The sequence below is a fragment of the Thalia democratica genome, chromosome 6 (assembly GCF_965202585.1).
Source record: "Thalia democratica chromosome 6, ktThaDemo2.hap1.1, whole genome shotgun sequence".
Classification (NCBI taxonomy): domain Eukaryota; kingdom Metazoa; phylum Chordata; class Thaliacea; order Salpida; family Salpidae; genus Thalia; species Thalia democratica.
In genome coordinates this window covers 6937244-6964575 of record NC_139170.1, presented here as the reverse complement: position 1 = coordinate 6964575, position 27332 = coordinate 6937244, and the positions used below count along the sequence as shown (strand labels likewise).

The 27332-nt window shown below is 27.4% G+C and overlaps 2 protein-coding genes across 2 annotated transcripts; one reads left to right on the top strand and one right to left on the bottom strand.

The window, feature by feature from the left end:
- The first annotated feature begins 761 nt into the window (after positions 1-761).
- LOC145839380 (SWI/SNF-related matrix-associated actin-dependent regulator of chromatin subfamily D member 1-like) lies at positions 762-12300 on the top strand. Its single transcript, XM_082946958.1, has 9 exons — positions 762-986; positions 2444-2525; positions 4143-4319; positions 4981-5187; positions 6630-6803; positions 9001-9192; positions 10080-10247; positions 11473-11577; positions 11893-12300. Exons 1-9 carry the CDS (start codon positions 787-789, stop codon positions 11989-11991), a joined length of 1404 nt encoding a protein of 467 aa, XP_082803084.1. The 5' UTR covers positions 762-786; the 3' UTR covers positions 11992-12300.
- Positions 12301-25252: 12952 nt separating this feature from the next.
- On the bottom strand, positions 25253-26036 carry LOC145838211 (kelch-like protein 33). The gene is made up of 2 exons (XM_082945771.1): positions 25856-26036; positions 25253-25683 (listed from the first exon to the last, which is right to left on the bottom strand). Exons 1-2 carry the CDS (start codon positions 26034-26036, stop codon positions 25253-25255), a joined length of 612 nt encoding a protein of 203 aa, XP_082801897.1.
- Positions 26037-27332: the final 1296 nt, after the last annotated feature.

Sequence of the window (27332 nt, the reverse complement as noted above, 5' to 3'; positions counted from 1 at the left end):
ATAAGTAAGTCAAAGTATTCAAAGAAAATCTGGCCAAGTCAATTCTATGTCTTCTAGTAACGAACTGTTGATTTTAATAGTTTTTAATAGTTTTAATAAATTATTTAAACAAACCAAAACAAATTGTATAAAGTTACTGTGGTCATAGACATTCATAGTATTATGACTTATTTAAATTATATTTGAAATTTTATTATATACGCAGATTAAATTAGGCTGGTTTTTTTCCTTAAAGAGTGGCAAACCTGTCAGAGTTGTTACACTTTCAGGCAACTCATGCTTGTTTTAAAGTTCAGAAAACCTCAGTTAGTTTTAAAGTTTAGAAAAACTCAGGCTAGTTAAGATAATTTTTCCTACATCACAGGCTAGTTTTTGAACATTACAATCTGTTAATTTCTTGAAAAGTGAGGTTTTCTCTTCTAGTTAGTTAGTCCTTTTGTTGTTATGTTTATATTATTAAGTTTAGGATTTTTGAATAATGTTATTATTTTTCTCTTAAACTAGTCAAGCTAGTTTTTTGTCACTCAGACTGGCTTTTTGCCTTGAATTAATAAAGTTGCTACCCTGAATAAATAAAGTTGATACTTATATTTTTGTAATAAAACCTTGCAAGCATACAAACAAAAAGTTACAAGAAATATCGTAAACTATAGTAGCTAAAACTTTGTCAATTTTTAAACCTGAAGAACCTCTGAATATAATTCTTATACAAAATAAATATAGAATAAAACAAAACTTTTTGTTAATCTCTGACAGTGAAAAATTTATAATTAAAAAGTAACAAACATGAGCACACCCCAGCGGATGCCCTACCAGCCGCCAAGCAGAAACTACAGGGGTCAGAGGGGAGGTTACACCCCTTCCGGTAACTACAGGCCCCATTCCCCTGCCAACCCGGCCATGCACGGAAGAAAAAGACCTGGCCCAGGTCACCCAGGGTCGCCTGCCCATGGACCTGCAGGAGCCATGCATGGAGCTGACATGAGGTGAGATTTTATTTATGTTTTTTATTTTAATGAATGAGGTCAGTTGTATCTGTTTTAATAAATTTTATAAAGAAATAACATATACACAGGGCTACAGTCAGGTTAAATTATTTTTTTTTAGTATTGTTAAAATGTCAGTTTTTATCAGTTCATATACTTGAAAATTTTATTTTTAATTATATTTTTAATTATTTTGACAATAATTTTAAAAATTATGTTATTAAATTGTGAATGGCTTTCTAAATAAAATATTGGTTTGTAAATAAATATCATTTCCTACATATTATTTTTTAAAATACAGTATGTTTTGTACCTTAAACTTTTAACAAACACCAATACAAAATACTGCTAGCATAATAATAGTATTTTTTTTTCAATACCTAATAAATATTAATGAGTTTTGATTATTTGGTTTTTATTCACACTAATTCTTTTTTTCTAATTTGTTACATTATTAAGGGCATAGGGATAGTAAACACCTTTTTTTGGTTTTTGATCTTATTTTATATAGTTTTTGCTAAGCTCCAAAATGCTTTTTACAGATTTAAAAAATTCAAAATAATTTTTGAGATATAGCTGGTCAAAGTCGGAGGCAACAATAGGTTCCTTGTGGGAGGCGGAAACTAAAACAGCAAAAATAGACTATTTCACTAAAAATCTATCTTCTCCTACGTTTTTTGAGATAACTACCTCAAATTTTCAGGAAATGTTCCTTGATATATTTAGAAAATTCTGTTCCGACAGAATTTTCTAAATATATCAAGGAACAATTCCTGAAAACTTGAGGTAGTTATCTTGAAAAACGTAGGAGGAGATAGATTTTTAGTGATTTCTAGTTATTTGCTGTTTTAGTTTGCGCCTCCCACAAGGTTCCTATTGTTGCCTCCGACTTTGACCGGATATATCTCAAAAATGATTTTGAATTTTTTAAAATCTGTAAAAAGCATCTTGTAGCTGAGTAAAAACTATATAAAATAAGATCAAAAACCAAAAAAGGGTGTTTACCCCCCCCCCCCATTACCTTAACTTATTTTACCCTAATTATGTTGAGAAAAATAAACCTATTAAAAAGTACAAGTTACCATACAATATAGAACAAAAAAACTAACTACTTCTGAGAAACAGTAGTATAAGCTAATCATTCTCACTGTTATTGTTCAAAAACTTGTGTTGTTTTTTATAGAAGCTATATATTATTAACTTAGGAAAACTTTTAGATAATTAGAATTTTTATGTGTAATTTTTGTACTTTTGGTTTGATGTGTTTTTTTCTGGATGCAAGTATGTATTTTGTTCAGATATAAGTATACTTTTCAGACAAAATCAGATTAATGTTAAAATATAAACGTTTAGACTGTATTAGTGTAATCGTTTGTAACAATAATAATTCTATACTTAAATACATGACTATTTATTTGAATACATTTAATAAATAATCAAGTTTTCAATCTTTAAAGGAGCAAGCACGCACCCAAAAAGAAAAAGTTGAGCGACAAAATAGTTCCGGAGGCGGTCAGAGATGATTTTCCTGACTCACAGGTAGATAAGTTCTTGTGTTTGTTACAGAAATTTAATAACTTGATACTTCTTACTTATTTTGTTTGATAGGTTTTAGTTTATTTTTCAAAACAATGTTAAACCTTGGGAATCAAATTTTAATTTGTATCTTAAGTGCTTTTACATAAAGTGGAATAGTAGTAAATTGTTACTTTCAATGATTTTAACTCAATAAAAATGTGTAGATTAAAACACCAATTATAAAACCTTAAAATACAACCCATTTTAGGTTGTTAGACTTAATCTTTTATTTAAATTTTAAGTAAAAGTTTGAGTAAGTATTAAGGGCATGGGGGTCCGACATTTTTTTTCACCAAAAATAACATATGATCTTATATGAAAGCTTGAAGTACAATCTACAAGCCAGTTTTTATAGAATTAAAAAATCTTATTTAACTTTTGAAATATTATAATTTTATAAAAATTTTCCAATATAAACGTATGGACCACAAATTTTTCAGGGTCAACTTTCTCAGAAATTTAAAAAATCACTAAAAATCTATCTTCTCCTTCATTTTTTGAGCTAGAGACCTCAAACTTTCAGGAAATGTTCCTTTTATAGTTTAAAAGACTTTGAATGTTGGAATTTTAAAAAATAAAAATTTTGTATAAAAAAAACAGAAAAAATAGATGTTTTTTTTTAATAAAAATTTTATTTTTCAAAATTAAAAAAATTCCTGCAAAATTTAATAATACACTTTCTGTGAAAATTTGAAGAAGATTGGTTGAAAAATGAAGGAGGAGATAGATTTTTAGTGAAATTGTCTTTTTTTGCGTTTTTAGTTTGCGCCTTCCATAAGGAACCTATTTAGGTCACCAACTTTGATCGCTCATATCTTGAATTTTTTCAAGCGTTTAAAAATGTCTGATAGCTCAGATAAAACTCTACAAAATAAAACCAACTTGTAAAAATCAAGGTGGACCCCCTATGCCCTTAAAGTCATTGCATTCTAAAATTTTTAATTAATTAAATTTAATTAAAAGTTTTATTAAAAGTTTAAAACGTTGTATCATATTATTATAGTTTTACTGTTGTAAAGGTTTCAACATATAAAATTAACACTAAATTTTTAATAATTTAAAAGTAAGTATGAGCTTTTAATGATTTAAAACGGTCATTACTCATTTCCCTATTTTCTTATATGAATGTTATTATAGGAAAAGTTTTATTTATTTTTATAAGTTTAGTTTAAATATAGTTGGATATTACGTACTTGAATCAGTCACTAACTTTTAGCAACTTAACATTACAAAAAAAAAGTTTGGTTTGGTAGTTTTTTTTACAACTTTTGTTTGAATTGAAAACAATTTAATAACTTTCTATCAAGGGACTTTCTTTTTTCCCCAAAAAATAATAACTTGTAAAAAACTCCTTGTCAGTAAACAAACGTTATAAATGTTATATTGCTACTCAATTGAAAACTCGCAACAAATCCTCACACGCACAGGCATACATGCATGTACATGCATCATACATGAGGATAAACTTTCTAAAATATTTGAAACTGTAATAACAGGTTGCCCATTGAGATATATTAACACTGTATTCTGTAATTCTCAAACCCGCATTTGTTTGAAACATCCCACACACTTGCGCAGGCCTACATGGATCTGCTGGCGCTGGAGCGCAAGCTGGACTCGACGATAATGAGGAAGAGGCTCGACATCCAGGAGGCGCTGAAGAGGCCGCAGAAGGTGAAGAGGAAGCTGAGGATTTTCATTTCCAACCACTTCACTCCGGCCAAGAAGGACGAGCAGGGCAATGAGGTTTCCAAGGTGGGTTTCGTGATATATTTGTTTTTCAAATACATAGTTTGAAGAATAACAATAATATAAAGGTAGGTAACAGATTTTTTTCTTGAAAATGAAGTTTGTAAGATAAGTTTCATGATATATTTTAATATATTTGTTTTACAAACACAAAAGTTTTAAAGAATAACATTGAAATAAAGGTAGGTAAGAAACTTTTTTCTTGAGAATGAAGTTTCTAGGATAGATTTTATGTTTGTTTAGATATTTATAAAAGTTAAGTGAATTAGAGGTTACGTGTGTGCTTTGTTTTAAAATGAATACTTTTTTGTGCTGTACCAAGATGTAAGTTTTCAAGGTAATTTTATTGATTGTGTGATATTAAAGAAAATTTACCAGGATAAAATTTATGTTTGTACTGTGTGCTTTCTGACTTGCATTGATGGTCAAACATTTTTGAATTTTTACTAAAATTCGGTTATATACACCGTGACTTGTTTTATTTATTTATAAATTTTTTAACACTATAGTTTTTTAACAAGATTTTTTTGAATTTATCATACATTTTTGTTAAACATTTTTATTGCTTTTACTAGTTCATGTTTGAATTGGTAAGCTGCTAAAAAAATGCTACATAAAAAACAAGTTTATGATTATGACGTCACAAAATCATGTTATGACGTCACAGGCGTGCTGGGAGCTGAAGGTTGAGGGCAGGCTGTTGGACGAGCAGGGAGCGGTGTGCAAGCAGGACGCGTCCGGCAAGCACAAGCGCAAGTTCTCCTCATTCTTCAAAAGCCTGGTGATCGAACTGGACAAGGAGCTGTACGGACCGGACAACCATCTGGTGGAGTGGCACAGGACCAGCCAGACCAACGAGACCGACGGGTTTCAGGTTTACACGCTTTTGTTTTGTACAAGGTTGCCACAGGAATTTTGTACAGGAATTCGAGAAATTAAAAAAAACCTGAAATTTTAACAATTTTCACATGTTCAGTAGCAAAATTTCGATTTGACTCGAAAAATCTATCATATTAATAAAAGTTTTTGTCATCATCAAATATTTTTTATTAAAAACATGTTTCAAGTTTCTTTACAGTATCTTTTCAATGTTTTTATACTATTTTACACAGTTTCTTATATAGAAGTTAACTTAAAGCTAAAAATAGACCCAAAAGTTGTGTACTTAAAAAAATCTGGAAGAAATTTGGAAAACCTAAAAATAAATTTAAAAAAAGAGTGGCAACCCTATTTGTAGTTGTTACTTTTTGTTTCAATAAATAGTTTCTGGATCTAACTCATGTTTAGTTGTCATTTTGAGATAAAAAATTTTCAAAGCGTGCGAAATTAATTAAAATAGTTGAAAAGCTATGTTTTTTTTTGTTACATCAAATAAATTCAAGGTGTTTTTATGCCCTTATTGAAAAAGATAAGTTTTATATAATTTTAAGGTATAGTACTACCATTTCACATTAGTAACTTGCTTTTTGAAAACAAGGACTTCCTCTATTGTTTATTAAAAGACAGTTGAAATCAATGGTTTTCAAATTTAATGATTCTACTCATTGACAGCAATCAAATAAATACATAGAAGACTATGTGCTAAAAATCTGTCAATGTTCAAAAAACTAAATTTTACAAGAAAGAAATACTATTTATAAGCGAGACTTAATAAAACAAACTTTTACTTGATCTTTTCACTGTAATTGACTTATTATCAACTGAACGGCTTTCGAAAAACTCCATATTAGTTGGTAATTAATTTTTATTGTACTACTGTTGTAACAATATTAAAATTGTAATATTTTGTAAATAGGTTTGTTACATAAATTATTACTTTTTTTTTGTACCGCAGAAGTTAGACATGTATCAGGTGAGTTATTTTAAAACTCAAATGTCTATTAAAATTAAAAAACTGATGCATGAATTTGTCATTATTAAGTTTTAATAATAAATACAGCCTCAAGTATTTATTTATTTTTAAAATAAAGAATTAAGTTTAGTTCTATAGTCTTTTGTTTCCTGATAGATTCTCCGAATTAAGTTAAAATATTTAAAAATAAGTTCGTCTGTTGGAAAAAAAAGCTTTTTGATAAATTTTATTTCTTCAAAAATACATCAACAACAAATTTAAATCAATTTTGCAACTTTTACCAAAAAGTGTCTCAAAATAATAACGCAGCTCTTTTTTAAATAAACATTGAACTTTCTTCAAAGGAGCCACTTTTTCCCTTTATTTTAAATTTTCTAGGAAAGTATGCGCTTCCATGGTAACTCATTATAAACGAAACTTCAACGTTATGACGTCACTTAAACGTAACTGTTATGACGTCACAGGTGAAGCGGGACGGTGAGAAGAACGTCAAGTGCACGATGCTGTTCATGCTCAACTACCAGCCGCTGCAGTACAGGGTGGAGGGGAGGCTGGCCAAGCTGCTGGCCCTCCACACGCAGACCAGGCCGGTCATCATACAGGCGCTGTGGCAGTACATCAAGAACAAAAAGTTGCAGGTTTGTTGTTGTGTGAAATTGGTTAAATTTTTTATATAAAGTATATGAGCTGTGGCAGTACATCAAGAACAAAAAGTTGCAGGTTTGTTGTTGTGTGAAATTGGTTAAATTTTTTATATAAATTATATGAACTGTGGCAGTACATCAAGAACAAAAAGTTGCAGGTTTGTTGTTGTGTGAAATTGGTTAAATTTTTTATATAAATTATATGAACTGTGGCAGTACTTCAAGAACAAAAAGTTGCAGGTGGGAATTTTTATCTAAGTGTAGCTACGTAAATTCAATTAAAATTACAGATGATTTAATTGCTAAATTACGTGTATATTCATAGAAATGTATAATAATTCAGAACAGAATTATAAACGGTGGCCACAAAACCTGGAATTTGACAATTCAGGCAAGAAATTCTCGAAAAACCTTGAATTTAGAAAATTAAAAAAAACCTAGAATTAAAAAAATTAAAGTTTCTTAACAGCTATGTAAATTTTATCATTTTTATACTAAAAAAAGTATACCACAATTTTCATGTAAATTTTACAGGGTTGCCACTCGGTCAGGAAATCAGGAAAAGTCAGGAAAAATTTTAAAAAAATGACAAAAGTCAGGAAAAATTGGGGGTTTTAAAAAAAGTCAGGAAAAGTCAAGGAATTTGATAAAAAAAAAAGTCAGATTTTGTCAGTTTAAATTTACAAAATTTCTTGTTTTCCAAAGCCTTCAAATGGCAAAAATTAATTAAAAGTCCTCTAAGTCAGAAAAAAGTTCCAAAATTTTCCTAGAAATGTACAAAAATATTAAATTTCATTTCCAATGCCTTCAACTTGTATAAATTAGTAACATTAAACAAGTAAGGGTACTTACTAGTACAAACAGATTTTGTAAGCTTTTTAATATTGATGATCTGTAGCAAGGACAATTCCATAGTGAAACTGATATATACACAAAAGTTTATCTAGCATAGTTTTAGAATCAAAGTGTTTTTTGTTTAAGTAAATAGTTAGTTCTTTATAACTCAGAAGTTAGTTTAGTATTTTATGTAACAAGTTAATGTCTATACTCTACCTCTTTATAATTTTTTTTAAAGTTGTTTATATTTATAAAATAAGTTATAAGAGAGGTGTATGCCAAGATTAAGTTTACTTATTATTTGTATTTTTGTAGAGTAAGTTAAGTTTTTAAAGTTAATAAGAGTATATTTGTTTGTTACAAATTTTATACTAAATGATAAGAGGAAATATTTTATAAATAAAAGTAAAAATAAATGAGTGCCAAAAAAATGAAGCCCACTGGTTGTGGCTTGATTTAGAGAAAAGATTCTCTTCAACAAGTGTAGGGGAAGCAGATGAGAGCGTTTTAAATAAAATAAGGCAAATGATTTTAACTGCCAAGAAAATGAAGAGGAATGCAGTTCAGATGAAGGAAACCATATCTTCATTAGATGAAGAGGTTGAAGAGTTAACAAACAAACGGAAAAAATAAATTTTAGTTCATACATTAAAAAAAACAGTATTTGATTAAGTTCTTTATTGTTTTAATGTTTTAACTGTAAAAGCTCGTTATTGTTTTAAGGTTTGAGTTGTGAAAGCTCCTTTTTGATTTAAGGTTTTAATTGTAAAAGTTCCTTATATGTCGTTTCGTTTATTTAGATACATTTATGCTATAAATTCTAAAAAATTGTGTTCTTTATTGTTTTAAGGTTTCAACTGTAAAAATTTGTTATTGTTTTAAGATTTTAGTTGTGAAAGTTTGTTATATGTCGTTTCTTTATCTAGATACATTTATGCTAGGAAATGCTAAAAAATTGTGTCTTTTTTCAGACAAGCTGTATTTATAAGGTAATAATACAAGTATTTTGCTGACATAGCTGTTTAATACAAACATCAATTATACACAGATGGTTTAATAAGTGATGTACTAGAAGTTTGATTATAGAATTCAGCAAAAAACTGTTGTTTTTAACCTGTATAAAAATTAGATTGAAAGCTGTATATAGTTTAAGTGTTAGATTATGTATTTTAGAATAAGTTTAATTTAAGAGTTTTATTTAGAAAAGTCAGGAAAATTTTGGTAAAAAGTTTGATCAGTGTCAACCATGATTTTATCATTTTTATACTAAAAAAAAGCATACCACAATTTTCAATTAGTAATCGATAAAATGTCACTTTATTTATAAAGTACCTGTTTACGCAACATCGCACAGGACTCACACGAACGCGAGTACATCAACTGCGACGTCTACTTGCAGCAGATCTTCAACAGGCAGCGCATCAAGTTCCAGGAGATTCCCCAGTTGCTCAGTCCGCTGCTCATGCAGCCCGAACCCGTGGTCATCCATCACACCGTGTCGGTGGACCCGGCTGACGCGAAGAAGCAGTCCTGCTATGACATCACAGTGAGTTTGTTGTTAAGTTTTTAATGTTTGTTTTTACAACATCACGTTGTTTGTATTGAAACTTGGAATATTTGATCAATACTCGTGTTAAATTATCTAAGCGATTTGTTTTTTGTATGAGAAAAATAAATTATTTGTTGTTATGATATCGCAGTGAACTTTCACTTGTCTGTATTGAATTTTTCAATATTTGTTATGACATTGCAATGAATTAATTGTTTGTATTAATCTTCCTAATGAATTGTTTGTAGTGAATGTAAAATCACAGTGAGCATTTTTCAATATTACTATTAACTTTTTAAATACTTGTGTTGAGACATTTCAATTAGCGTTATCGTATTTCTGCTCAAACTATTAAGAAGTACGTAAACTAATAGGTTGATGTAGACAAAAAAATTAAACTTTTGTCAACAATCAACAAAAACATCGGCGAAAGTCTGCAGAAGCCCGGTTTTACGTGAGAAGCCGTGAGACAAGCTCAAGTTTTAACAAAGGGTTGATCATGCCAATTCAGTTATCAGACCACAAGCCTTCGGTAAACCGAGACCGGTTTCGTCTTTATTAGGACTCATCATCTTTAATAAGGACGAAACCGGTCTCAGTCTACCGAAGGCTTGTGGTCTGATAATTGAGTTGGCATTATCAACCCTTTGTTTTTAACTTTTGATTCAAATAAATTATTTTACCAAGTTGATGTAGACAAAAATAATTATTTTTACAATTATTATATCGCTAGGTGATGAAGACAAAATTTGAACTTTTATTTTACAATCATTATATCGCTAGGTGATGAAGACAAAATTTGAACTTTTATTTTACAATCATTATATTGTTAGGTTGATGAATACAAAATTTAAACTTATATTTTATAATTATTATATTAACAGGTTGATGTGGACGACACTCTTCAGAGCCAGATGTCGACATTTCTATTGAGTCAAACAAGTCAGCACGACATTTACGAACTTGACAAGAAGATTCACGACTGCGTTGCCAACATCAAGCAGCATCACCTGCAGAGAACTTTCTTCCTTGCTTTCTCAAAAAGCCCGCAGGTAAGAATTAACTATAATTTATTATATTTAATTATATCCTTCGGCCAACAGGACATCGTTTACATTTTCAATTCATTACAAATTTTGTTAAAACTTTTTCACAAAACTCATCAAAAAAAAAATGGCCATTCACCTTCTTTAAAATTTTAAAGTGCAACTAAATAAAATTTTTCAATGCAGTTTTATCATACAACCAACTGGAGTTCATATGCGAATGGAATCATAAAAAAGTTAAAACATTTTTAAACTACACTTTAAAAAACTTAAGAATTCACATGCGATTAAATCAAGATGTTTTTTTTTTTACATTTTTTCAAGGAGTTCATATGCGATTGGATCATTGATTTTAATCAAATAATTTTTTTAGGGGTTCTTACATACAGGGTTGCCACTCGGTCAGGAAATCAGGAAAAGTCAGGAAAAATTTAAAAAAATGACAAAAGTCAGGAAATTTTATTAAATTTAAAAAAGATTCAGATTTAGTCAGTTTAAATTTACAAAATTCCTTGTTTTCCAAAGCCTTCAAATGGTAAAAATTGATTACAAGTCCTTTAAAGTCAGAGAAAAAATCCAAAATTTACCTGGAATTTAACAAAAATATTTAATTTTACTTCCAATGCTTCACCTGGTATAAATTAGTAAAATATCCTTTATAAAACTGCAAAAATTTTCTATTAACATATTGAACAAATACCCTACTTGAACAAACAGATTTTGTAAGCTTTTTAGTATTGATGATCTGTAGCAACGACATTTCCATAGTGAAACTGTGATATATACACTAGTTGTAAAAGTTCCTTATATGTCATTTCTTTATCTAGATACATTTATGCTAGGAAATGCTAAAAAATTGTGTCTTTTTTCAGACGAGCTGTGTTTATAAGGTGATAATACAAGTATTTTTCTGATAGAGCTGTTTATTAAAAATTTGAATCATACACAAATGGTTTAAGTGATGTACTGAAAGTTTGATAGAATTCAGCAGAAAACTGTTGTTTTTAACCTGTAACAAAATTAGATTGAAAGCTTTATATAGTTTGAAGTGTTAGATTATGTATTTTAGAATAAGTTTAATTTAAGAGTATGATTTAGAAAAGTCGGGAAATTTTTCTCAGCTTGATCAGTGGCAACCATGTACATAGATTAAATATAAAAATAATGAATGAAACTATTTTTCCAACTCCAGAGTTATACGCAACTGAATAATAAAAATTTATTTTTCAAGGAGTTCATATGCGATTGGATTCAGTCGCAATCTGCCGATTTGAAGACGATGACTGACGCGGCGTGTGGTGACAGCAGAGAAAGATCAGCTGAATACTACTATCAGGTAATTAAAATTTAATAAAAAAAGTAATATAAATAACTAATATTGAATATTACTACCAAGTAATAATACTTACAATTAATATAAAATGAATATATAATACTTAATATCACTACCAGGTAATAATACTTGTTATAAAACAATTAATATAACACAAACAAATAATACCTGGTATTACTACCAGGTGATATTATTTTTTTATTTGTGAAACTAAAATTCAAAACTTCTGAATTTCTTACAAAGTACCGGAGAAATAACATTGATGCTATTTATCTGATAATATATATATATATTATAAAACAAAGTTGTAATATCCAGGGATGGACGCATGAGGCGGTACAGAGGTACTTTTATCAGAAGGTGCAGCAGCGTAGGCTGGAACTCGAGCAAGCGCTCAAGTCAAACAACCAGATTTGAATGTGATGAAAAGTTTTCTGATAAAAAAATGTTTAAAGTAATTTTTAATGATAGTACCGGATAAAAAACAGTTTTACATAACAAATGTTTTATTACAGTCTTTCTGTTTTGATAATAAGTATAAACCAACAGTTAGATTAAAAAATTGATTTTTCAAAACAAATGTATTGTTTTACTTAAAAACTTTTTTTTGCTTCGAATTGTACAGATTAGTTTTCCTGATGTTTTGGTTTAAAAGTCCAACTATCAAAAAAAAATTAAATAACATTTTTGTAAACAGATATGCTTTTAGCTTTTTGATGTGTGTAAAATGAACCACAATTTTTTTTTGTATAAAACAAATTTCTAACAATAGTTTTAAAATTAAAATTTTGGTTTTAGTTGTTCAGATGATATGTTGAAAAGTCAGTTTAAATACTAGTAATTTTTGCTGGTTTATTTGACATATTAAAAACTTCCGAACTTAGCTGATGTTGTTTTAAAGTAAAAACTATTTAAGAATTATAATACTTTAGTATGAATTGTACATATGGTTATAAAGTGTTTCTTTTTGATTTTCAAACTAATTTGTTTTAGCTTTTCGATGTATGTTGTAATAATCGTCCATTTAGTTTTTAAAAGTGGCTGTTTTAAAGTTCTATATTAATATTTCTTATCTTTGTAAGAAAAACTATTACTTAAAAATAAACCTTATGATATAAATGATTTATTAAAAAAGTTTTTTGTACTTATATTATATCTTTTTTTCATCTAGATACAGTTTTTGTAACTGCTTGTATAAATATTATGAAATATATGGACAGTAATTAAATTTTTCAAAGAATTAAATTGAAACCAAATAGTGTGGATTAAAAAGATAAATAAATATTATAACATAGACTTATCTCTAAAGTTAAAATGATACCATTATCTTAAATCTTTTCAATTAAAAATACCAATAAATTACAATCTACATAAAATAGTATCAAAATAGTAACAGTTTTTGTCGGAATAATAAACTTGGTTTATATTTACTTCACAAACTTTTAACAGTTTATAAAGTTTAATTTCTTTTTTTACAGCTAATATAGTTTTTAAAAGTTTATAAAAACTAAAAGACTTTTAAAAGTAGTCATAAAAAGTAATTGTGTATAATTAAAAACGTATAATACTTGTAACAGGGTTTCCAAAAAAAACTGGAATTTGAGAAATTAAAAAAAAACCTGGAATTTTCGACAAAAATCACTAAAAAACCTGGAATTTTAAACAACTTTACATGTTAAGTAGTTAAATTTCGATTTCTCCCAAAAAATCTATCATATAGATAAATATTTTTTGTCATCATCAAAAATCATAACAATCTAATTTACAGTTAAAAAGCGTAACCTGCAAAGCAATCCAAATCTTTTTTAAAGTTGGTGAAGTTTCGTTGATTAAACATTTGAAATTTTTTTCCTTAGCAGATTATAATTACCTACATCTTTACAATTCCAAATTGTTTTGTAAGTTAATTTTATTTTGTTATACTATGCACTACTGTTATACAACGTACTACTGTTATTTAAAATCAGTTATTATAATACTATTACATTTTAAAATAATAAGGTTTGCTTAAAAAAATTGACCCTGAAAGGAATACTTTGCTATTAAAACGACAACTTGTCTAAATAATTTGTCATATTACTGCTTAAAAAAATGTTTTGTATAAGATTTATTGAAACTTTCAGCTATTCAAAGTGCTGTTATTATGAAATAGAGTTTTAAATAAAGTTTTAATAATTTTTTGTTTCCTATTTCATTAAACAATATATAAGTACAGAAATATTTTAATGTAAATAAGCTTAATATATTGTTTTAAATTACGTTCCTGTAAACTCTTTGTTTGTGAAATATTTAATTAAGTTTTACAGAAAATTAAGTGCATAACAAAAAATACAAATTGTTGTGTTTCTAAGAGTAGTTTTTATTAAATAATAATTTTTTTGATAAGGTAATTATCATAAATATAGACAACTTATATTGCTTTAAAACTTTCATATTGGAGTGTCTATAAATTTAAACAATTTTTTTGCATATAACATGATTTAATATTTTTTATCCCACTCATATATATACACGGACATCTGAAAAATGACAAGTACGGCAGAAATAGTCCCACACAAAGCTGCACCAAACCAAAATATATACCAACAAAAAACGCTGTAGCTTTGAAAGTTGATACGAGAATTTACCGATGCTCCGGTTCACACACATTATCTTTTATTTTAACTAAAACCTTGATGCTTCTAACTGGCGTGACATGGTCTTGTGCACTTGCAGCTGCATTTCAAAATAAGGCGGGTTCCAAAAACGCGGATTTCCCAAACGTTTGTCTCCTGCGAAATCTTCAACGAAAGGGCGGATGTACATCAGCTGATCATACATCATGTGCTCTGCTTTGCACAAGACGTTCCAGTTCATCACGTCGTTGATGTTTTAGTAAAAATTAATTTTACAAATTGATTTTAAATGTTAATACCAGTTTAATAATTGAGACATTTTTTAATATTTTTCAAACACTTCTACTTTTAAAAATGAAAATTGTTTTTATCTTAAGCTCATTTTAATAAGGTTAGGCTCATGTACGCTTAAGTAAAATAACCATCTTTACAAAAATATAGTCTGAAGCCAAAACTTTTAACTTGTAAATAAAAATAAATATACCTATAATGTTTTATTAGGTTTATTTTAGTCGTTAAAAAGCTAAACTTTAGTGGTTTTTAAACTAACTGGCTATAAAGTAAACTATATTTAAAAGTGTTTTTGCATTTCAAAGTTACCAAAATTAGTAAAATGATAAAAAGCTAATTCAAAGGTTTAAGTACTCTATGATAAATATATAAACTTCAAATAATGAATCAATAGTAATAATTTTTTTTGTACTATGAAATATAAAAACTATAAACTAATATGTCCAAACATTATGAGCGCCTTTTTTATGTTCAACAAACAATATTAATTATTAAGTTTTGACAAAATACTTTTCAACTTCACTACTTACGCTTTAAAAAAAAAAGTTTAATTATTTATAAAACGTTAGAAAGATCACTGTCAAATATTTTTCTACAATAAAATTTTACATTTTTTTTAATTACTTTTGTACCTTATTTATTCAGAATGTTTATACAATATAAGGAAACTGTAATAAAGCATTGATATTTAAACTCAGAAAAAAAAAATTAAAGAATTCCATTGTCTGGATAGTTTTATTTGAAGTTAAGAAGCTAAGTGATTTTTCTTTTATTTTCCAAAACTAAATATTTGTGTTAGAAAGTGCACTTGGTTTAAACAGGCTTAGTAAATCTAAAGTTTTAATATTAATTGTATATAAAATATACTTTACTGCTTTTTTTTTCACATGAAGGAAAACATGTATGAAAAAAAAAATTAAAACTATTATAACTAACAATTAGTAGAGTGATGCTTGTTTAATTATACCATGTTTAATAGTGCTAAAAGAAAAAAAAGTTAAATATAAAGTATTCTGCAATAGCCAATAATATTTTTAACCTTTATCAAAGTAGAACACTTTGTTAATTTTTTTGTTTTAATAATGTAATCAAAAACTGACATCTAGTATACTAGCTCAGAGTTGTCATTACTTGCCATGATTGAAGTTTTGGTAAATCTGTTTGCTTTAATTAACTTGTTTTTATTTTTAGACTGCGTGTAATTAGTCTTAACAATATATTTAAAAGAAATGAAGTTTTTTAAACCGCAGTTTAGATATAAAAGATTTAGATGAAAAATTAATAATGCATTTAGAAAAGCAGCTAAAAAATAAAATGTTAAAGATTTGCTAACAACAAAATAAGACAAACTCTTTGCTAAGAAGCAATAAAAAATTAAAAACTGAAGATGAAAATCTAGAAAAAGAAACAAACACGCAAGTAAAAAATAAAAGCACCCAAACTTCAAATTCAATTGACGAAAGTAAAGAAATGCTACCCACAATCATACCTACCGAAAACAGAAGCCTTATGCAGGTTACAAGCACCCAGCAAGTAGAAACAGACGTATCAGAAAGCACAAAACAAGCAGAAGGACCTAGCATTGCGAGTACATGTAAAGTGAGTAGCCCAAATGACGGCGCTCCAAAACGGCAGGAAAAAATAGATCAAAGAAAATGTCTGATTCCTGGCATGAGAAATTTAAATTCAACTTAAAAACTTCTTTTTACAACAGATGAACATATTCAGGATTATCTAACTTAGTTATTTGTTTTTAGTGCTTTTTTTTAATGCTTCTATGGTTTAGAATTTCGAAAAAAAAATTTACAAGAAAGTATTTTAAACTAAACTTTTATTTTTTGTATACTTTCTAAACAATAAAAAATTGTTTTTTAAACAAAAATAAATACTTAATTTTCAAAAGTACATTAATAAATGAATCTGAAAATTTACAATTTTGAATTTTTACAATGAATGTTACAACTTTGTTTTACAAGACTTGATCAATATAAGAATGTTTTTACAAACAATATTTTAACTCAAATATTAAATGTTATTTGATATAATCAATTATATATGTTTTTATACTTTTTCTGTATAATAAACTGTTATAACACTTTAAACAAACTTAATCATTTAAGCAATAAACATTGTTTATTTTTATACAACATGATCAATATTAGTTAAATTTTTTATAGTGTTTGTTTTTCTCAATCAAATATATTTAGAGTTGCGGTTTCTTACTCAGCTTTAAGTGAAAATATACAGTTTTGGTATACTTAAACCTTAAATATTTCTCCTTCAGTGTTATACGAGTTTAGTTAAATTTATTAATATAATATAATAAATTTATTAATATATTTAATACATACTAATTTAAAGTTAAATAAATATATGTTTTTATATTTACCAATAATGCAATTTTAATTATTTAAACAGTTGTTTTATTTTATTTAAAGTGTTTTATATAAAACAAATGAAAAACTGTCTTTCAATTCATTCTAGCCACTCTTTTAATGCAATGAAGTAAAAACTTGAAAAAGTAAATGAAATGAATATTAGGCTTTTTAAAAGTTTTACTAGCGATCTTTTAAGTAGATCTGTTTGCTATTTAAAACTTTAGCACTTTTATGCTACAAAAACTTATTTGCAAATCACTAAAAAAATACAATAAGCTTTGTTTCCAATAAATTTGTGCCTTTGTTTAATTTCAAATGATAAGGAATTGTTTAATTAAGACGATTTCGTTTTGTTCACATTTATTAATGTGACAACCTTTGATATAATGCAAGAGAATTTTATCATTTAAGTTTTAAAAGTTTGATTTAATATACTTTTTCGATAGTTTTCGGATAACTAATAAAGATTCTAGCTAGTTCGTATCTTTTTTAGCTTACACTTTAAATAATATACTTTTTTTAAAGTTTTATTTTTATGATTTAAAAATTATTTAAATTTTTTTGGATATACTGTTAATTGAACGATAAAAAAAGCGCTCAGAAAGTTTGGTTTAAGGACCAAACAAAGGAACCTTTCGGTTATCGAGACGTACACTACATTCTTATTAAAATTTCTTACGAGCTATTAAACGTATTTTTTATTATCTAATTGTTTAAACCTTAAGTGATAAATCAATCAAATAAACCTATCTTTTAGTATTAGATCGTTTAGTACCAAGTTTTTGTTTTTCTATTTTATACACAAAATTAAAATATTGATACTTGCTTAACTTAAAAAAAAAATTGGTAATTTAATTTTTAATTAAACTTTTGAATGTATATTTTGTAGGTATGTAACTTATATTTATTTGTTAACAACGTGAACTATTATTTTACACTTCGGCCGCAAAACCCCCGTAATCAATCTGGCCGCCAATAAAAAAGTAATACATTTCTATTTTAAAATACACAATATATAAATATATCAAAATATCTGTAAATATATTTAATAACACATAAATAAAGAGTCTGTAAAATTGCCCAAAATAAAACTATTTAAGATAAGAAAGTTGTAACTGTGAAAGTTTTAACAGTATAACAAACTAACTAAATGTGCTTAATTGTTTTTACAAAAAATGACAACTTATAACAGGCGTCGGCAAGCAATTTACGTAATCTAAGATACTTATGTACTAATGCACTCTTTGTCATTACTTAATAGCTGAATAACAATTTTATTTTCTTAAACACCACCCAATTTTGTTAAGCCAGCTATGAGGCAAAATAAGCTGTGCGTCGTTTGTGTGTTTGTAAACAGTTCCAAACCATATTTAGCATATGATATGTTTGTTGAACTTCTTAATTACTTTTCTAATAAATGATAGAATACGTTTAAGTTAACAAACAGTTCTATTGTCAAATGCTTTTTAAACTACAACATCTATTGAAACCAATTTAGTTTAAAGTTAAACATAGTTGAAGAGGACATGCTCATTAAAACTATAATTTATGTTTATGCCAGTTTAGATACAATTTTGTTTTACTAACTTTCACTTCAAAAAGAACCCTAGAAGACCTACGGACTTTTAAAAAACTATTTTAAATAAATACTAAGTTATCAGTCGTTTATATTGATTGAATAAAAAAAATCACCTTACACATTGCAGTAGCTTTTATGGTTTTAAGAACTCAAAAATATATTAGCTAAATCGAAAATCAAAGGACTTCGTGTTATATAAGGTGCAAACTTATAAGTTTGTAAAATGAATAAAATATAAAAAAAGACCTGCGTTAATAAAAATCAACGATTCATTTTTAATATTTTACAACAGTATATAAAATAATAAAGTACGGCAATACAAAACTGCACCGAACTAAATATATACCAACACAAGCAGCTGAAGCAAATTGACACAAGAGTTTCACTGATGCTCCATTTCTCATACACCACCTACTACTGAATCAAATAAACCCTTGTACGCTTCTAGCAGGCGTGACATGGACTTGTGCACTTGCAGCTTCATTTCAGCATTGGACGGTTTTTTCAAATGATCGTAAAACCAATCTCTTAAAACTTGCACACTCGCGGAATCACTGTCTCCTTCGAAACCTTCCGCAAAAGAGTGGATGTATCGTAGCTGTTCGTCGTTCATGGATTCTGCTTTGCACAAAACGTTGCTCTTCATCACGTCGTTGATGTACAACGTGAAACCGTTGGCAGGCTTGACAACATTGATGCTGTACAACTTGCTCCTTTCCGGAATGTACATAACTAGCTGGAGAATTTTTCTGAGTTGTCCAAAGGCTCGTTCGCCAGTGAAGTGAGACCAACCCGCGTCATCGGTAAAACTGTTACCTGACATACTTTCGACTGAGATGTGTTTATTGACTGTTAGGGTTTGTATGAGGTAATTTATAAGTGCAATATACTGTCTCACTGATTTTGATCGCTATAAGTGATAAGGTTTGCACTGTTTTACAAAATAGCGTTTAGTTTTAAATATATTAAAATAAGTAGCAACATATTTCTCATATAAGGTACAGTTTTAATTAATAACTATTACAAGATTAATAATTTATGCTTATAAATACATATATGTAATTAAATAAATCGTTATAGTGCATGTTAACTTTTTTTAGAATACGTTTTTATAGGTACATGGTAAGTATTTTTTTAGATATAAGTATTTTAACAATCGTTAAAAAAATACAAAAATTAGTATGTAAGTAATGAAATGAACCAAAGATTATTGAGTAATTTTGCTTATAATTACAAGTAGAACGTTTCTAAAGGTATGTGGTAGTAAAAAAAACAACTTACAAACCAATTCTAAAAATTAAATACCCTTTTAGTTATTGAGATAGTTTATAATTTTTTTTTAAACACTTCGACTTTAAAAATTAAAAATTGTTTTCTTTATCTTAAATGCATTTTAAAAACATTAGGCTCATGTAAGTTTAAGTAAAATAACCAGTTAAATTTTACAAAATATAGTCTGAAGCCAAGACTTTTAATTATTTATGAAAATCAAGAAACCTGAAATGTTTTATTAGGTTGATTCAGTCGTTAAAAAGTTAAATTTTAGTTGTTTTTTAAACTATTGGTTATAATGCAAATTATGTTTAAAAATATTTTGTATTTTAAAGGTACTAAAAATTATTTAAATGATAAAAAGCTAACTTAAAAGGTTAAAGTACAACCATCATAAACATATAAACTTCAGATAATGAACCAATAGTAATCACAAAATCTTTTTTACGTACAATGAAATATAAAAACTATAAACTTTTAGCACCAAATATTTTGAGCTCTTTTTTTTTGTCGTTCAACAAATAGTATTTGTTATAAGTTGTTTCAAAATACTTTTCAAAATAATATTTTTGCTTTAAGTGAAAGAAATATATATCAATAAACTTTTCAAAAAAGTGTTCTAAAAAATTGTTTTTAAAATGTTAGAAAGTTAACAGTCAAATATTTTTCTACAAAAAACGTTTACTTTTGTGTATCAATTACTTTTGTATCTTATTTATTCAAAACATTTATACAATTTATGGAAACTTCATTAAAGTAATAAAACTTTAAAACAACATTAGAAAAAAAAACTGTTTTATAGGAAAGAATATAAGCTTAGAACTTTTTTAAAGAATACAATTTTGACTTTTTTTAAGCTGTCAGGACAATTTTATCTGAAATCAAAAAACTAAGTGAATTTTTTTTTGTTTTCCAAAACTAAATAATTGTGTTAGAAAGTGCACTTGGTTTAAACAGGCTTAATTAATCTAAAGTCTAAAATTTAATTATATATACTACATACTTTACTGCTTTTTTTTTAAATTTTACTAAAGTATTTGTAAAACTTGCAGGAAACGAATAAGAAAATTAAAAATATGTTAACTAACATTTAGTAGAGTGGTGCTTGTTTAATTATGCTATTTTTAGTTGTGCCATAAGAAAAAAAGATTAAATATAAAGTTTTCTGCAATAGGCAACTAATTTTTTAATTTTTATCAAAGTAGAACACTTTTTTCAAAAACTTTGTTTCAATAATTTAATAAAAATTGTCATCTAGTTTACTTGCTCAGAGTTTTTACTTCTTGCCATTATTGAAGTTTTGGTAAGTCTATTCGCTTTAATTGATATGCTTTTATTTTTAAACTGCGTGTAAATAGTCTTGACAAAATATTTACACGAAATGAGATTTTTTAAACCGCTAGATTTAAGAAAACATAACTCATAATCGCCCTGCTTTGAAAATTGACAATTTTGTAACCATACGCTCATTGCCACAATAGCAACTACGCCAGGGGTCGGCAGGCAGTTGGTGCTCGCGGGCCAAATTTCAAGTTTTCAAAATCTTCGCGGGCCACAGTTTTAGTGATATTTGAATAATATTTTGGCTTTTGTTTTGGCCACACCAGAGATAGTTATACTTTTATTCACTTTATTACTTTAAATGACTTTTAGCTACATATAGAATGCCTATTTAATATATAAATATCTATTGGAATAGAATTTAAATTGTTTAATATACTTATGTCTTAATAAGATATGTACTTTCTTAAACACTTGATAAGTTAAACTTCATAAATTAATTTTATTATTTTACTTACAACTTAACTCTTTATAAAAACCGAGCTTGAAAAAAATTTTTGGTAACTTTTATACATTTTTAATATTATGAACCACCTTTTCATATTTAAAAATATCTAACTTTTGAAAATATTTTTTGCATCTTAAATAGTTTGCATTCTTTAGAAAACTCAGCAATTAGTTAGTTAAATAAAACTAATATTTATTTATACTGTAGATAAGCTATATCAAAGTTTTTAACATAATTAATACTGCAATACTTTAATAAAATATTTTATTAGTAATCTATTAGTCTTTTACACGGTTGCCACTTTAAAAGCAAAAGTGTCGAAATTATATTAAAAGTTTAATAAAAGTTAAAATAGCTAAAAACTTTTTGTTAATCAAGCTTAAATACATAACTAAAATATCATTATTATAAAAAAGCACAATATGTAAATAGAAAAAAAAATTACAGTTAGTAAACTACATTACAGTCTTAAAAACTATTCTGAGAATTCAAAGATTTATTCAAAGTCTTTGAAATAAAAGTTTCAGATAGACCTGAATTTATCAAAAGTTTCTTAAACAGCTATAACCTAGTCTAAATTAAAAAAAAAACTAGCCTGTTTGTTTGGTAACCCCGTTTAGAATAAAGTTCACAAAATAAAGAAATTGCGAAGTTTATTAACAGTGAATTAATTATGTAAATAAAAACATTATTATTCAGGTTGAATATACATTTAAGTTTTTAATAATTTTTAACAAATGTATAACAATTTATTACGCCATTAAGAATTATAAAAACCTGTTTTTTTTTTGATCATTCAAGCAATTCTTTATCTGCAATAAAAATATTGCATTTAAAAAGAGCAAATGTGAATTGTTAGACTAGCTATTAGATAGAACTATAATACGTTGATTTGGAGTTATTGCGAGAAACAAAAAAAAAAGTAAATCGCTTAAGTCAGTTTCAACAACATCATGACCATTTTTAGTAACTACAGACTGATAAAAAAAACTGTTAAGGCAAGTTATAAAGTAGCAAAAGTAATTACTATAAAAAGATACCGTTTAGAGTTGAAAACTTGTTTAAATAACTTGTGTTGGGGTAAGTAAAATTTTTTTGTTTATTTCTTCAATGTCTACAAGAAATCGTGTTTAGGAAATGTCTGAAGGCAATAAAGTCGCATAAACCAAATTAGGATTTAAAACAATTTGTTAAGATGTGAGAACTGATACAACAAATAATGCTCATTTTAGAATTTTTATTACAGGTGGTTCTAATAATTTTGACATTTTAGAAGAGTTTTTAGGTTTAGTCAAATACAAAGCACAACAATAGGTGAAGACATTTTAAAAGCAAAAGTGCAATGCACCAATATAAAGTTTTTAAAAGTACAACTGTTTCTTCTATTTTTGTGTATAATTAAGTTAAAAGTAAAAAGAAACTGTCTTAAGTTGTATAGAAAATTTAAAAGATACTGTTAAGCTACATTAAATATATTTTTTATTAAAAAAAAAATTATATGGTAATTTTTTTGTGTCAAATCGAAATTTCATTACTTTACATGTAAAAGTTGTTTAAAATTCAAGGCTTTTACAGATCTTTTAAGCAAAAATTGTCAAATTCCAAGCTTTTCCGGGGTTTTGGCAACACTTATACGTATACAATTTATTTAAATAATAGTTCAAATTATATCAGCTGCAAGACTTAAGTCTAAAATACATTTACAATCCAAACCAACACTGTGCATTGAACAAAACATACATCATAAATTTAATTTACCACTCTTTAAAGCAAAAAAGTCAGTCCGAGTGACCGAAACTAGCCTGATATTTTAGCTTACAAAAAGCTATTCAAGCCAAAAACTGAGAAATGACTAAATTGGCCTGAGATTTGAAGTCTTTAAAAAGTCATAGTCTGAGTGTAGCAACTTTTATTTGTTTATTTGATCGAATTTGAACTAGTTTGATTAAAAATGTACAAACTTAATAAATTACCATCTGTCAATATAGTTTGTATTAAACAGGTAGTTTTAAAAAACAGCAACTGTTTATATTAGTATGCAACGCATTAAAATTAACTTATTTTGCCAAAAATCATTGTTTGAAAAATCAAAAAGTATACCTAACAAAAAATTTTTTTAAATTATCTCATATATATTGTTTTAAATGTGTCTGTACACACTTAGATATTACATGTAGAAACAACAATGTTAGAAAACTATGCACAAAGTAAATTATATCTCGTTAAGTATTAAATAAAAAGTGGTTTAAAGTATGAGCATCTTTGTTCATTGGTGTGCATAGGAATTAATTTAAATTGCAAAGTAAACTTATAAAAAATCAAAGGTATCAAAATCAAATTAACCTTATTTATTACTACTGTTGTTATTTTAAATTTTTTTGTGCACACTAGAATATAAAATTTAGTAATAAAACATCTGTAATAGAAACTTAGGTATAAAAAACGTTTAAAAAAAACTAAACTGTAAAGAAATAACATTTTAGTTAATTACTGTGCATTATCTTTGTACAAAAGGGAAAACAATTGCATTTAGTTTTTACCAAACAGGTTTTATATAACTATTTTACTATTTTAAAGCACTTTTTACACTCTTTTTTTCAAAAATTAAGTTGCTGTTGTAAGAAGAAAGTTACTATGAAATTGAGAAAAAAAACCTGGTGGAATGCTAATCTGTCTTTTTCAAATTTTTAAGCCAAATTAGTAAAGTCTTTTAGTTGTTTTAAAATGTTATACAGAAACTTAAAACAAAATTAGTCAAACAAATATAACTTAAAATATATTTTTGCTCAGCGAGCCACTTTTACATGCTCGCGGGCTGCAAAATTTTCTTTCGCGGGCCGCATTCCATTCAAAAAATTAACGTGCTCGCGGGCCGCAGATTTACCCTTCGCGAGCCGCATTTGGCCCGCGGGCCGCAGTTTGCCGACCCCTGAACTACGCCCTAGTTTACTCAATGCTAAATTAGTATCTGCTGAACTTTTATTTATCTCTTATTTACTTTTTTTTATCAAATTGATAACTTTAACTGATGCCCTTATAATGAGCTAAATTTTTATGATATAATTTCAGATTTTTATTAAACAACGATAGTATGTTTTTATATGAATATGTCATGTAATTAAATCTTAGTAATTGACGGTAAATTTTTCATTTTAACTTGACATCAAGAAAAAATAAACTACTACTGTTAGTACTAAAAACATAATTTCTAAATATTGAATTGAATAAAAGGTCTACTGTATAAACTTAAGTTAAATTTATTGAAACACTTAAGTAATGACTTCACCACGTAATATAAGCGTTTTTGAAACATTTTGTGCAAAAAACAACAAGCTGCGCCCCTGCCTAGTAACACGTGTAAATCTAAAATAGAGGATTAAAATAGAGAGAGCTTAAGACTTTTTTAATTGTTATTGTATTAGTTTTAGAAATATTCTTTTGTTGTTATATAATTTAGTATTGAAAGAAAGTTATAGAAATAAAACCTATTAGAAATAAAAAACTAGGCATACAAAACAACTTTGTTAGTTCAAAAGAAAAACATACTACACACCAATTGATATGACCATGTACAATTAATTATATTTACTTGAAAATGTCATAAATTATGAAAATCTAACAAAATTAGCTATATTCAAATTTAACTTTTAAAAAATTTGACATCTAAACAAGTTTGAAAATCTAATTAATCCTGTATAATTAGCTTACGATTTCTGATATTTAAAAAATTTGTCCGAAACACAGTAAACTGTTTTTAGTATTCAGCAAAAACAAAATGGGCCAGAGGAAGAGGCAAGCTTGCCCCATATGACCAAACATCGTTTTCAACCTCGTACACTTCAACAGAGTCGGTATTCGCTTTTTCGATTGTGCACTTCCCGAAAACAACAACTTTACCATCTATTGCACTGCAGCAAAAATATGATCGAGCCAAGTTCATTTGTTTAACAAAACTCAGCTGGTTTGTCACGCTCGAGTAAACTTCAACTGATGCAAGTACCTCGCCCCAACCATTAACACCCCCTAGTACGTAAAACTTTTTGTTGTGAGCCACAGATGTGTGGTTATATCGATCCGTTTGAAGTTTGATATTAGCAGTTGTCCACTTATTTTCTGCTAAATCGTATGTTTCTATTGTGTCTAATCTTTTTTGGTTTGAAATACCACCGATTGCCCACACTTTATCTTGAAAGTAAATTAAGAAAAATCGAGTTCTTTTTACATTCATACTAGCAGCTTGAACCCACTTGCAAGTCTCTGTGCTGTAAACTTCACATTTGTCGAAATCTGTGCCATAACTGTCATCCCCCCTTCGCTACGAAGACGCACTCTGCAAACGAACACATCCCAAAGTTACTTCTTGTTTTGATCATCATGAGGAATGATGAGTTGAAATTTTCAGCACTTTTACAAACTGGTATCATCTCAACACCAGTAAATTCTGTGCTGTTATAACCCCCAACAGAGTATAATTTGTTTCTAATAAGAAAAGAGTTGTGACCGACTCTCGTTATTTTGATTCTGAAAATGATTTCCATTTCTTTGACTTCAAACTGAGTTTGTAAACAGCACTGTTGTATACAAAACAGTTCGATCCATTTAGTGAACTTGTAAGTCCACCAGTAATAAATAAACCATCTTTAGCATCTATGGTTGGGAGTCTTTTTCTGTGTATTTAAAATTTTATAATTTAATTAACTCCATGAAATTCACTGTATGTAACATTTTGAATAATCATAAAAACTTGTTAATTTTATAATTTGGACAATTCAGATTAATTTTCATCGCGTTTTCCAAACAACCTTTATGATACTTGTGAGCACATTGGGTGATAAAAACATCTTTATTTACTAAAACCAAAGTATCCAGACATATATTGCATATGTACTCCATATTATTTTGTAACTTTATTAAGCTAAATTAGTGTATGATTTAGATTGTTATCGTAAAAGATAAAAACCATATAAATATAAAATTTAATAAAAACGGTGCTTAAATTCAGTCGTAAAAAAAAACAAAAAAATCTATTTAAGTTTAAATTTACTTTTAAAACGATTCAAGTTTTTTTTTAGTTATTATCACAAATATACACTTCAAATTTTTTACATCATCATTCAACAATCTCTAGACGGCATCGCTCGACAATCAACGACAATTATGTTTTGCGAGCTCGTCACCACCTCTTTAGGAGTCATTAGACAAACATAGTCACGGTGAACCGTTGTAGCAGCCGAACTAAAAATACAACTTTCGCACATAGCTTTTTTGTTGGTAGGGTACAGCTTGTTCCATGATGATGTAAAAATATCTAAGCTTTGCTGACGATCACTAGATTAACTGATCAAACAAGTGTGAACTAGGCTAGTATACTTGAAGGTTAGTCTGAGCTCAAAAAAGCTGAATCAACAAAAAAAAGCAAGATTTTTTCACGTTATTTAAAACATTTAAATTTTATTTAATGATTAGTTTTTAATGAGTTTGGGTAAGGCTAGTTAGAAATAAGAGTGAAAAAATATTTAAAAAAAGTTGCTGTCTCAGTTTTTTTTTCAAGCTAAGACTGATTTTTAAGTATACTTTCCCGTGAACTATAATGTCACTTTAAAACTGACAATGTCTAAAAGGTTGAGTTGTTATCCAATATTTGGCTGCATTAACAAATAAACGCTCCTTGGACCAAACTTATTGGCGCTTTTTTTGTCGTGAAATATACAATATATACTACTTTTGCGTTAGTTAGTTTTTTTAGTGTTTATAACCACGTGTAAAATAAAATGTCTAAATTATAAGAAGTTTAAATATTAAAAAATATAAATTCAGATAACTAGAAGCAATAA

Excerpts from the sequence above, each read along its gene's own strand:
- LOC145839380 (XM_082946958.1), top strand. The coding sequence starts at position 787 with ATGAGCACACCCCAGCGGATGCCCTACCAGCCGCCAAGCAGAAACTAC. Across the intron at positions 2,526-4,142 it reads ATGATTTTCCTGACTCACAG|GCCTACATGGATCTGCTGGC; the intron begins GTAGATAAGTTC and ends ACACTTGCGCAG. Across the intron at positions 4,320-4,980 it reads AGGGCAATGAGGTTTCCAAG|GCGTGCTGGGAGCTGAAGGT; the intron begins GTGGGTTTCGTG and ends ATGACGTCACAG.
- LOC145838211 (XM_082945771.1), bottom strand. The coding sequence starts at position 26,036 with ATGGAAATCATTTTCAGAATCAAAATAACGAGAGTCGGTCACAACTCT. Across the intron at positions 25,684-25,855 it reads CATGATGATCAAAACAAGAA|ATAAAGTGTGGGCAATCGGT; the intron begins GTAACTTTGGGA and ends TTTACTTTCAAG.